The 12,571-nt window shown below is 42.2% G+C and overlaps 1 protein-coding gene and 1 pseudogene across 1 annotated transcript; one reads left to right on the top strand and one right to left on the bottom strand.

Moving 5' to 3' along the window:
• Window positions 1-2,962: 2,962 nt before the first annotated feature.
• On the bottom strand, window positions 2,963-6,107 carry LOC4344868 (F-box protein SKIP19-like; annotated as a pseudogene).
• A 2,737-nt stretch (window positions 6,108-8,844) lies between these two features.
• Window positions 8,845-11,500, top strand: LOC4344867 (F-box protein SKIP19). The gene is made up of 3 exons (XM_026027509.2): window positions 8,845-8,972; window positions 9,658-10,004; window positions 10,416-11,500. The coding sequence occupies exons 2-3, from the start codon at window positions 9,673-9,675 to the stop codon at window positions 11,425-11,427; spliced, it is 1,344 nt and encodes a 447-aa protein (XP_025883294.1). The 5' UTR covers window positions 8,845-8,972; window positions 9,658-9,672; the 3' UTR covers window positions 11,428-11,500.
• The last annotated feature ends 1,071 nt before the right edge of the window (window positions 11,501-12,571 follow it).

The raw sequence follows: 12,571 nt of genomic DNA, 5'->3' as shown, positions 1-12,571 counted from the left end.
GAGGGGCCATGGTCAGCGAGGGTGAAACAGCGGTAGGTTGGACCTTTAGGGAGGTGCCACCGCTAGAGATAGGGGTGGAAACGAGCTGAGCCAAGCTCGGCTTGCAGTGCTCATAACAAACTAGGTTTAGCTTGGCTCGGCTCAGTTAGAGAAACAAGCTAAAACGTGAGCTCGACTCGGCTCGTTTCCTGGCTCGAGCCAGCTCGAGCTGGCTTGCAAGCCTTCCTGTTGAAACACCTCTTCATATATATTTTGTAATTATTAAAAAAAAGTAATAACAAATCAACAACATGTAAAATTTCAATAAGTTTATATATTCAATTCTTTCAAAATCTTAATGATAAATTTCAAGTTGACAAAGAATAACACTATAAAAAGTAAAATAATCGATATAAACACATAATGGCCTAGGCTTGCAAGCCAAAATAAGCGGCTCGCGAGCTACCTCGGCTCGGCTCATTTCAGCAACGAGCTGAAAGGAGGCTTGGGCTTGGCTCGTTTGGCTTACGAGCCGAGCCAAGCCAACCAAGCTCGAGCCAAGCCCGAGCTGAGCTCACGAGCCCGAGCTTTTTTTCCACCCCTAGTAGAGATGGTCTTCTTGCTAGTGAGAGAGTGGTTGGACCTCGTTTGACTGTGCTTTTGGATGAGGTGCCGGCGGAAGGGGCCGGAGAGGGAGTGGGTGGACTAAGAGGACCTCATCCTCGAGGACACCGTCGGTACCTCCTCTCGCCATATTTCTCATCCTCCCACGTTCGGGAACGCTAAAATCTATTGCGGCCACCATTCATGCCATCCCGAGTTCCATCCTCGTCGATCCCTCTCTACGGTGAGTTTCTCGCAAAACCTACCATGTCACAACGTGCTCCGTTGGTTCATGCTCTTTACCCTCCACAATGTTGATGATTCATGCAGCGGTTCACCGGGAACGCGGTTTTGTTCTTGTGTACTGTTGTTTGCCTGTCACCATCATGTTCTGAGCCAAACCGAGCACCTTCATCATTGGATTGCACGGCCTCGATCTACTTCTAGGACATCATGCCCTCGCTAGATTCCATCAAGTCGCCATTGCACCATACGCCCGCCCCGCCACTGCCATCTACTTCGCTGCCACTAGCCACCTCTCTTTGTCTCCACCATAGCGCCGGTGCTCTCCTTGCCCCCTCTGCTTGCCAACTGGAGGACCGAGTCAGGCCTGAGCAGCTTGATGTCGTTGATTCCCCCAACGTCCCCACACATTAGTGTGCCTGCTTGTTGGCGCTAGGTGTTTGTTTCAGAGGGTTACTTGGATATTTGGATGTATGCCATTACAAATTTGCCTATTTCAAAATATGCGATTATAATTCATGTATTTGTAAACCATTGTTACAATTTGGTCGGTGTTGGAATATGACACTACTTACCCCTTGGATAAATTTGCAAAAAGATTTGGACCAAATTTCCCTCCTTCCTTCATCCTCCTCTTCCCCTCTTCTCTCCTCTCTTCCCAACCTCACAGGTCGCGCCCAATGCTGTCACAAACATTCACATGATGTCACCTTCTTTCATAGTCCTAAGTTTTATCTAATCTTCTATATTGCCATGTTCCATTTTGAGCCCCTTCATACCCATTCCGTAAATTAACCGTTATTCTTTTTCTTAAAGTGACTATTGTCGGTGTTGAAAATATGACATACCTGTAAGACTTAACACAAATATTTTTATAGAAAACTACGCAAGACCTATTTAAGGAAAACTACGGGAGATCTACTCAGACTCGATCAAAATTGAGTCGAAGACTACCTAGTATATCACTGAGTCCTATGATACGAGAGGGCCTAAGGGTATAAAGGCCTAGCCCCAAAAGAGGGCTGGAGAAAGAACCCAACAGAACAACAATCGATTCAAGCCATGACACCCATGAAGCCTAGCCAAGATCTAGCCTTCAATCCATTGAGATCCACCGGAGCCAAGCTTCCATACATCCTACCACTATCTCGTTGGAATCCCCGGCGATACTAGTAGATAGGCTTAGTCAGATGGAGTTTTAGATAGGATGCCTTGTAGGGCTACATGAACTGGTGCCTGGCCGGTGCACCCAGCTAACTGATTCACCACAAGGCTTGGAGAATCAGTTAACTATCACCACAAGAACCCTTGTTTATATCTTTGTAAATCCACCACCCTTTCTCTTTTCTTTTTATTTTTGTCTCTTCTCTTCTTCCTTTTCTTCTTTTTTCCTTCTGTTCTAGGTTAACTATAACCTCTAGTAACTTGTAACTTGGAAACCTCATTTCTATTAATGAAATGATTATAAGGTGGAGCACGCTCTACCTTCTTCCGTCAAAAAAAGGCTTGGAGAATCTCACACATCTCCAGAATCTGAAACTTGTTGACAACAGAGCTGATGGAGAAGTTATAGGATGGAGAAAGAGATGCTGGATGTTATTAGAAGCGCGCCAGGCAGTTCGATGGTCAGTCAAGTATCGAAACCTTCAAGATATCATATGAAATCATTAGGCCTCCTAAGACCACTAGCACAGCTTGTCAAGAAGAGAGGCCTGAGATCAGATACAGTCAAGTGGAGGTTCTCATGTATGCTGCTTTGGCGGCTTTGCTCTGCTGAACGTTATGCATTGTTCAGTGGAGGTTTCTAGAGCTATCAAATTTTGGAATAGAAGGATATCTATATGCTGCAAATCAATTGTTATGTGCTGTTAGGCATGTTTGGATTTTTACATTGTCAAAGGTTCGCAATAGCAAACCAAACATGCCTTAACAATTTTCCTATACCTCAAGAGGAAATATGAGTATTTCTTACAAGCTCTGAACTAATAGAAGGGCAGAAAATGGCCCAATTCATGGCCTCATTGGGCAATAGATGGACCTATTCATTTGAACCACTTAATCATTACTACCTTCTCGAGTAGTGACTTTAAATTTGAAATAAAACTGTGCAAGCAGAGCAAAAAAGGCAATGAGCAGATAGCAATAGGCATTATGCATTATCGTGTACCGGTTGTAGGCACACAGGTACAAACTGTCGCATACTGACTTTAAGGAGACTGCCTAAGTTAAAACACCACCAACACTGTTGTGAATAATTTGGCAGGGATTACTGAACGATACACTTAGAGTAGCAAAATAGACCGACCAAGTTTTTAAGCAATATTCAGTCAAGTACCATAGAAGAGTAGCAGAATCGATTGAATGAGTGAACCACGCAAAAGTACCAGCATACTCATGGCATTCTCATTTCAGGAACATGTGCATAGCCTTGAGCATCATCCGATCTTCTTCATCAAGCTCGTCCTCATATACGCCATCAAGGTAGATGTAAGGGTCACAGTAATCGTCATACTCATCTGAGTCAAGAATATAGTCGGGGCCACCATAAATGCAATCATCATCACTATCAGAGAAGAAGTCAGCACCCGACCAGATAGGCTTATGAACTTGGAAGTCATAGTCATCAGTTGAGTCATAGGGAAGCCTCAGTGTCTTGATCCTGGCACACTTTGCTTGCAGGGTGTCATCCATACTGACATTGAAGCAATGGCGAATGTCGAGGGATTCCAGGAAGGGGCAGTTGTCAAGGATTGCTGTCAATCCTTCGTTGCTGAGATTATTAGCAAAAAGCTGCAGAGAACTTAGCTCATGCATAGTTGCAATGCCCAGGGCTTGCTCATCCTTGTTGTACCCACTATGTTTATAATTGTAGAAGCACCTCTTGCTCAATCTGAAGCGCTTCAGCTGCGGGCATGCTTTGCCGACAGCCTTAAACACATCATTCTCACCTAAATTATCACATAGCGTAAGCTCAAGCTCCTCAAGTAGTGGAAACTTCTTTACTGCTGCTGAAAATCCTTCATCAAGGATATCAAAACAAGAGATGAGACGAAGACTCTTCAGACATGGTGCCCTGCAAAGATAGGACAAGGACATCAATAAAAGATAAAAGGAATATGGTGTACAACAGTACAAGAAGTAACTAGCAGTCTAGTCCCCCATTCAAGTCTTGGTAAATTTGTAGTTAGCTGCAATCACAGTTCCTAACAGATCATGTGTAAAAGATTCTGGCACTTTAGAGAATAATAATCACACATCATCACAATTATAGCATTTACAAGGCAAGTGAAATGGAATTCTCTTAATTGCCATATTTGGTCTGGAGAATTTGAATTATTAATTAAATGTTGCAATAGCAGGCTAGCAGCATCAAACATGCATGAAGTCTGCTGCATTTGTTGAGTTTCATTTGTCAGATAATAATTTGTAATCTCCAATAGAAAAGTTCTCTTCTGAATATATTCTATTTTGAATCCAACTGAAGTATGTACCTTTTCTCATAAACTATTGTCAGGAACCTTATGATCATAGCGGCATCACCCCACAAACTGATACCACCACAGTTTGTTAAGACCTTTTAAACACACACGGACTTTGCAAGGTGCTGCATATTACCCTGTCATTTGTGAATATATGATGGTAGCTAAATGCAAAGTCAAGGTGAATTCAGTTCATAAAAACACTGAAACTTGAGGCAGTTTCAGATATCTGCCAATAATTGGATATTTTTAGTGATGTACCAACATGTTCTTGATAAGTTATCCTTTCTAAATCATAGAATCAAATGGCAAAAATCCAAAGTCACCTATTAGCATTTGACGCTCACTTGCTTTCTTGTGAGGCAATTATTACTAAAGTATCAATGCAAAAGCTTTTCTATTGTACACTTCATTGCCAAGATAACAAAGTTATCCTGCTATGGCTTCCAAAACAGATATGAGTGTAGGAATCAAACAGACTCTTACATGAATCTATATGAACTCAAATCAGTGGCTATTGACATAATTCTGACAAAAGATCATTCGACAATGCAACACAAAATAAAAATCAGGGGCACTGAAAATATCAAACCAGATATAGCATTGACTGCAATTTCTGTTATTGGTGTATGTTCATCACCCACAAGTGATCTCAATATCTACCCAAATGCACTGCAACTAATTAAGATGCATTTAGTAGTTGGTACCGAATAGAACACATAATTAAACCGTGATTAGAAGCATAGATGATACAGTCAACCAAGAGTCCTACAATATTCTATTACATCCATCAATTTGAACAAGAGCAGCACATATCAGAACAAAGCTGACTAGAAGAAACCAGAATTCAGAAAGCACAATGCCGCGATCAGCTTACCAGAGAACGAAGTCGAACAAGATTATATAGAACAAACTAAAAAAAAAGATTCTTCTGAAGATTGGGGGAGAACAAAACTCACCGATCTCCGAGGAAATGGAGCAAATCTTCGTCGGCGCGTACTCGCCCCAGAAGGCCTCGCACTGCCCCGCGCTGCGGCGCACAGCGGCCTGCGCCATCCCGAAGAGGTTGAGCTCGAAGGAGAGTTCGGCGTGGTTGAGCATGTCGATGCGGCGCCACAGCTGGGGATCGTCGCGCGCGGCGCGGCGCCAGGCGCGGCACACCTGCCCGGCCCCCATCAGGATCTCCATGTGGTCGAGCTTGCGGAGCACGGCCAGGATCGCTTCCCGCGGCAGCCCCGCCGCCCAGTCCCTGCGCCCGCGCCCGCGGCCACGGCCACGGCGGCGACGGCGTCGAGAGGTGGTGGACGAGGGAATCGCGGGGTTAGGGTTAGGGTTAGGGCTCGGGAGAGCGGCGGCGCGCGGCGCGAGGCGGAACTCGCGGAGGATGTCGGGAAGCGGGTCGTACGGCAGCTCAAGCTCCGCCCGGTCCGTCGTGTCCTCCTCCACCTCCGCCTCCGGCTGCGGGTCGTGACGGTTGCCGCGGCCGCGTCGGCGGCGGCGCCGGCGACGGCGAGAGGCGGTGTCGGTGGTGGTGGGGAAGGAGGGCGTCGCGAGCTGGGGCTGGGGTTGGGGCTCGGGAGGGTTAGGGTTTGAGAGAGCGGCGGCGCTCTGGGCATCGCGGAGCTTGCGGAGGATGTCCGGCAGCGGGTCGTACGGCATCTCCGCCTGATTCCCCTCTACCTCCGGCTGCGGATCGAGAGGAGGCATGTCGCGGTGGCGCCGGCGACGGCGAGAGGCGGAGGGAGGAGGAATGCAGCGCGGTGGAGGTGGAACGGAGGGAGGAGAGTTTGAAAATTGAAATTTGGAAAGCTCGTGTCAAGGGAAGAGGACTGGGAAATGGGGAACAGGATTGCAACAGAGGGTTGCAGAAAAAAAAATACAGGAAAGATCGTTTTATTGGCCGCAGAAAAACGCAAGAATCGAATGAGAGATATAAACTTAAAAGAAATTTTATAAGAGGTTAGTGCTCTTGCTAATTTTTCTCCAAAATCCACATGCAATGAGTTATTCCATAAGAATTCCATATGATTTGGAAAGCTTCAATCCTTTGAATCAAATGGCCAAATAGAAAAATTTTCTATAGGATTTAAATCCTATAAAATTCCTACGTAAATCCTTTCAAAAAGGCTCTCAATGTGGTTCTTTTTCAGCATTGGTTTTTAAGTCGCTAAGAACACACACACATATATATATATATATATATAAAGTTTACCTATAAATTAAACTTTTATTCCCTAATATGGGCAACCGACGAGTGTCTTCGGTGATTTGCTGAAGGAAATTGCTATCCATATGATTCAACTATTTCGACTCACGTACGACTGAATTTTATCGACGGTTGTAAAAGACTATAGTGCATATGAAAATATTCTCCTTTGATTGATCTATTGTTGTATGTTTCTAGACTTTAGTTGTAATTGAGTTGTACAACTGGATCGTACATATAGCAATACCAATTATCGATGATATCTCCTGATTATAATATAATCCGGTTGTTTAAGAAGAGTCTAACTATTTACTCTCATATATAACTTAGCCATTTTAGTCTTTATTTTTATATATAGTCCGCTACTGAACAAAACAGATTCTAAAAACACACGACTAAAAAAATAAATAATAAAAATATCACGTGTTATTGAAACCTATATGAGTTTAAAACACACAAATTTGAAAAACATTTATTTGGATAACTCATGTAGAAGAACACGGGAATTTTGATGGAATCTACCGAGAGAAGAGAGACTAACATACCGAGATGAGGAGTAACATGGATTGGACTTTTCAAAGAAAAAATAAAATATGCTTTGAGCTCATATATAAATTTCATATGAAATTGAGGTATAGAATTACAAAACTTGGGTTTAACTTAAATCCGGTCTTATGTTACAAACAAGCAAGTTAGAAAACTTTTGCAGAGCTAGGCCTTGTTTATAGTTTATTACTAATGCAATGCTCAATATAATCTTGATTATATGGTAAGAATTCAATATTGCCAAACCTTTTGCAGAGTATACTCGTTTAGTGTTATTAATAGATATTTTTATTACACAGCAAATACACACTATTATACACACGCGATGCCACACATGCACCCGCGAATGCATCCCTTACACACTCAAAGAAATAGAAAACATCAGCACATCTCTAATCTCACTAAATTTCTATCAAAAACCTATTCATGTGCGAAATATTCACCAGTATTTGAATCCTGGCATGTGAAGTCCACCACACACAACCGGTGCTTCGGCTTCCCCTTATTAAATATTGGAAGAGCATTGGTGTTAGTTATGCGTTTTTTTGGTGGGGTTTACCTTACCATTTTGGTGAGGGTCAGTAGCAGTATCACCACGAAAATTGTGAGGTTCCAAAGACTGAGGATATTATCATACCACATGTGTAACCGTGACGATAATATGGATCACATAAATATTGCAAAACCTGGTGGGGGTTGGTTGTTGTTAAGTTGGATTTGCTCGCTAGTGTTATTTGGAGTATTTACATATTTTTTTTAGCACTAATCACATATTCTCTCCGTCCAGTCCCAGACCAAACTAATAGAACGAATCTAGTTGTCCAGATTCGTTATGCTTGTGTGTTGTAACAGGATACGAGGAAACTTGTTTAATTTTCTTGTAACAGAATCTAGGAACATATGGTTCATTTTATTTTCTCGGTTCGTTAGTTCCTTTACACCGTTTTTTTCTTCTTTGGATTGGTTTTATATACGTACGTGCGAATCAGAGAGGGATGGGGATGAGTACGATTGCGCTTTTAAACATCAAATTGTTTCAATATGGATAATAGAACCAAATACTCCCTTAATTATTCAATAGATGACATTATTAACTTTTGAATGAATATTTTACCTATTGTCTTATTTAAAAATTTTATATAAACACATAAGATACAAATCGTGCTTAAACTACTTTTAATTGAAAAAAACTCACAATTCTAAAAAACAAAACAACTCAAGGGTGTGATTAGTTTTTTTGGGTGTAAAAACTTTAAAGCATACGGACATACATTTGAAGTATTAAACATAAACTAATAACAAAATAAATTACATATTCCGCCTGTGAACTGCGAAGCGAATTTATTAAACCTAATTAATCCGTCATTAACAAATGTTTACTGTAGCATCACATTGTCAAATCATGGCGTAATTAGACTCAAAAGATTCATCTCGTAATTTATATACAAATTGTGCAATTGATTTTTTTTTCTCACATTTAATGTTCTATGCATGTGTCCAAACATTTGATATGACTTTTTGTCGAATCTTTTTTTATCTAAATAAGACCTATGTAAAATTTTAAATAAAACGAATAGTCAAAAGTATCCAAAAATCAACGGCGTCTTCGGTTAAAAAGAGAGATTGCATGCCATGTACCATATTTTACACAACTATACGAAACGGATTTGTATTTTTTTCGAAACAGCCATCGATCTCACAGTCGGGATCGAGATCTCTTGACTAATCCAAAACAGTAAACTAGTATTATAAAATATAGTCGGAGTTTCGCTTGAGAGTCGAGAGACTCCGAATTAAAGGCCCGAACGCTCTCCAGCCTCTAAACCCTCGCTACACGAAGTTTCCGGTGCCGCCGCTGCCGTCCGCCGCCCGCCACCCGTCGCCGCCGGCAGACGCCTATCCTGCCGCCGGCGAAGGTATATATCTCGCTACGTTAAGGATCCTTCCGTAAGCATCCAAGCATATGGATGTCTTAGCTTTCTACGGCAGGAGGATGAAATCAGTTTTTTTTATTAATTATTAATCGCGCCTCCTGTATGAAATTCAGAGATTAGCACGATCAGTGTGATATTAAGACCTCCCTTTAGTTACCTTTTTTTAGTTGGATGTTTCTTGTAGTTAGGATTTTCGATCAGGTCTTGGTTAAATCGGATTGCTGCCTATTTGTGCATCGATCTTTCCAGTACATCTTAAAATTCCCCCCTTTTCTTTTCGTAAGCAGCAGCCAGAGATTTTCTTTGGGGTCTCAAATAAATGGTTGTAGAAATTGAGCATAGCACCAAAACAAATTTATTTAGATTTGTAGTTGGTTCCGTGTAAATTATTTGATGACCCTAGCTAGTTCTTCCTATCAAGTTATTATATCATTTGGTATTTGAAGAAGTGTCTCTATTGGATCCATCATGTGATGATTTAATTTGTTTTCGTGATTATAAAAGACCTGAGTTTGATCTATAAAAAAGAAAAAGCAGTTCGGAACAATCATCCGTATTGCTTGAGGAAGTGCACATAGACCTTATGCTAGTTTAAACTTTCCACTTTTTTGAGTTATTTTCCCCCCAAATATGATGCCTCATTTGGTGATACACATTATATTTATAGGTGCTACTTGACACTATGGAGGTGAAGCCAAGCCCATTGCCCATGTTACCTGTCAGAGATTGGTCCGATCTCCCAACCGATGCGCTTTCTACCATTTTCATGAAGCTTGGGAGCATTGAGGTCCTGATGGGTGCAGGCCTTGTGTGCCATTCATGGTTGGCAGCTGCGAAGTCACCTGAGCTGTGGCGTTCCGTGGACATGACTCGTCATAAGGTGGTTTTCTCAAAGGGCATAGACACCATGTGCGCGATGGCGAAGGTGGCTATAGACCGCTCTCAAGGAAAGATGGAGTCATTCTTGGCTCAGAAGTTTGTTACTAGCGAACTCTTGGATTACATTGCTTGCAGGTATAATTTTACATCCTATATACCGAATTTCAGTCCTTGGCTTTAATAGCCTGGCTCATGTTAACAGGGTTTAGCACTGATGCTACTTCGATGATTTGTTCTCAGATATGTAGTTTAATAGTAGCTAGATCTTGTGAAGTTCAATTATGCAGTAACATGATATCCACCGTCAAGTTAGGTTTACGTATTTATAACTAATGGACTTTTAAAAAAAGAACCCAATCTCCCACTGATTATTGTGTATGCATCGCCCCGACTACATGGTGTGGAAGGAAGAAAGTGTGAGCTACGCGATTTGAAATATTTAGGGGCTTCTTAGTTCTTACTACACGATGTGGTTGGCACTGTACTCCTTACATGATAAATATCACTGTTAATTTGATTGCTGTCCTTCTGTGTTTAAATCTGCAGGGCTAGTTCTTTGAAGAGCATTCGGCTCATCGCTTGCAGAAATTTTTGGGAGCCATCATTGGCTGAACTTGCAACCCAATGTCCACTGTTAGAGGAGATCGAGTGCTCAGGAAACAAAATGTCTTCAGAATTTCTCGTATATGTTGGCAGGGCGCGCCCACAGCTGAAACGTCTAAAAATCCATATGCGGTGGTTTGATGAGGATGCAATGGAGAGTGAGATGGAGCATGAAATGGAGCATGAGATGATGCATGACGATGATGATGACGAGGAGGAGGAGGAGGAGGAGGAAGAGGAAGAGGATGAGTTCTTATACGAGGACGAGAATGTTGATGACGATGAGGATGAGGGGGAAGAGGACGAGGAGATCGAAGAGGATGAGGACGAGAATAATGATGATGATGATGAGGAGGAGGAGATGGAAGAGGATGAGGACTTGGATGAGGACAAGAATGATGTTGTAGAGGAAGAGGAGGATGAGGACATGGATGAGGGCGAGGATGATGAGAATGAAACTAATGAGGAATGGGAGGTAAGGAAGAACAAGGATGCCTTTGCGATAGCGGAAAACATGCCTGAGCTACGACTTCTTCAGATTTCAGGTAACAACCTGACCAACAAAGGGGTTCATGCCATCCTCGATGGCTGCCCCCACCTCGAGTGTTTCGACCTCTCCGAGTGCTACAATGTCAGAGTCGATGATCAGCTCCGAGCTCGCTGCGCAAAGATCAAACATGCCTGGCTGCCCAGGCAATCGCCTCGCGTTCACTGCCCTGATCTCCGTGTCATCGAGGAGGACGAAGGTGAAGACTATGGCATCACTATGCAAGATCTATGGGAAGCTGAGGTTGAGACTCTGGAGGCCGAGGCCAAGATGGAGGAGGGTAGCTATGGCGACTATTATGAAGACTACTCTGCCCTCTCATCCCCTGAGTCTTGCGTCGACTCAAAGGATGTATATTGTGATGACCCCAATGTTTACACTATGTACCATGACTACTATTCTTTGTGATCTTTTTATAACCTTGTTTAACCGATACAGGATGTGCCACCGTTTAGTATTTTGAGGTTAATTGGAATTGTTACAGTAAGGCTATGTGTGTGTGTCTATATATATATATATATATATATATATATATATATATATATATATATATATATATATATATATATATATATATATATATATATATATATATATATATATATATATATATATATATATATATATATATATATATATATATATATATATATATATATATATATATATATATATATATATATATATATATATATATATCCTGGTAAGCTTTTGCTTTTGCTGGCAAGCTTGTGTTGCTTGTATGACCTTGTGAATTTGTCGCCTTTATTAACTTGCTATTACTATATGATAGCTGGATAGTCGTTGCATCTGTTATTGGACATGTGAGTAGAAGCAATGGTTGGTATTGACAGTGTTCTCATGAGCTGCCCTATTGGGATGTACTGATGAACCGTCTGAAATGATGATTGAAATTGAAGAAAAACAACGATCAAATCGGGCGGTGGAAGAAGAGTGAATGGTATGGACAATCGAGGTTGCGTTAAACTCCCAAGTTTCGAACTAGTATTTTGCGAGAATTTGTTCAAAACTAAAAAAGAAAAGGGCTCATGGGGCCCTCTCGTATTCAACACCGTGCAGTGGCCATGTTCGGCAGGCTGTGGCTTTGCCACACTGATTATATGGAGTTGTTGCAGCTAGCGCAGTCCCAGGTTGGGCAGCCAAACAGGCTCCACATATATTTGGGTGGCAGTGTATCCTAAAATTTAGGATTAATTCGATCCTCACAAATATGCGGTTTTCAGATAAATGATATTGCAATCCGTCTATTCATAATCGTACTACTGAAATTTTACAAAATTGAAACCGTGCCACTGCCGTTACATTTTTCATCCATCTCCTTATCTGCACGTGGGACCCACATGTCAAATTCATCTTCTTCCTGCATCCCCCAGTCCTCCCCCCCTCCGCGGCGGTAACCGGCGGCGACGGTGGAGGAGAAGCAGCGACGGGGTGGCAGGAGCAGAACCCTCGACCGACGTGCGGACCGGTTCAGGGCGCTTGCTTTGACGGGCACCGGAGGTGTCCCTCCCCTCTCGCGCGCACTGCCAAC

The sequence above is a fragment of the Oryza sativa genome, chromosome 8 (genome assembly GCF_034140825.1).
Source record: "Oryza sativa Japonica Group chromosome 8, ASM3414082v1".
Taxonomy (NCBI): Eukaryota; Viridiplantae; Streptophyta; class Magnoliopsida; order Poales; family Poaceae; genus Oryza; species Oryza sativa.
This window is presented reverse-complemented; position numbering and strand designations above follow the sequence as displayed.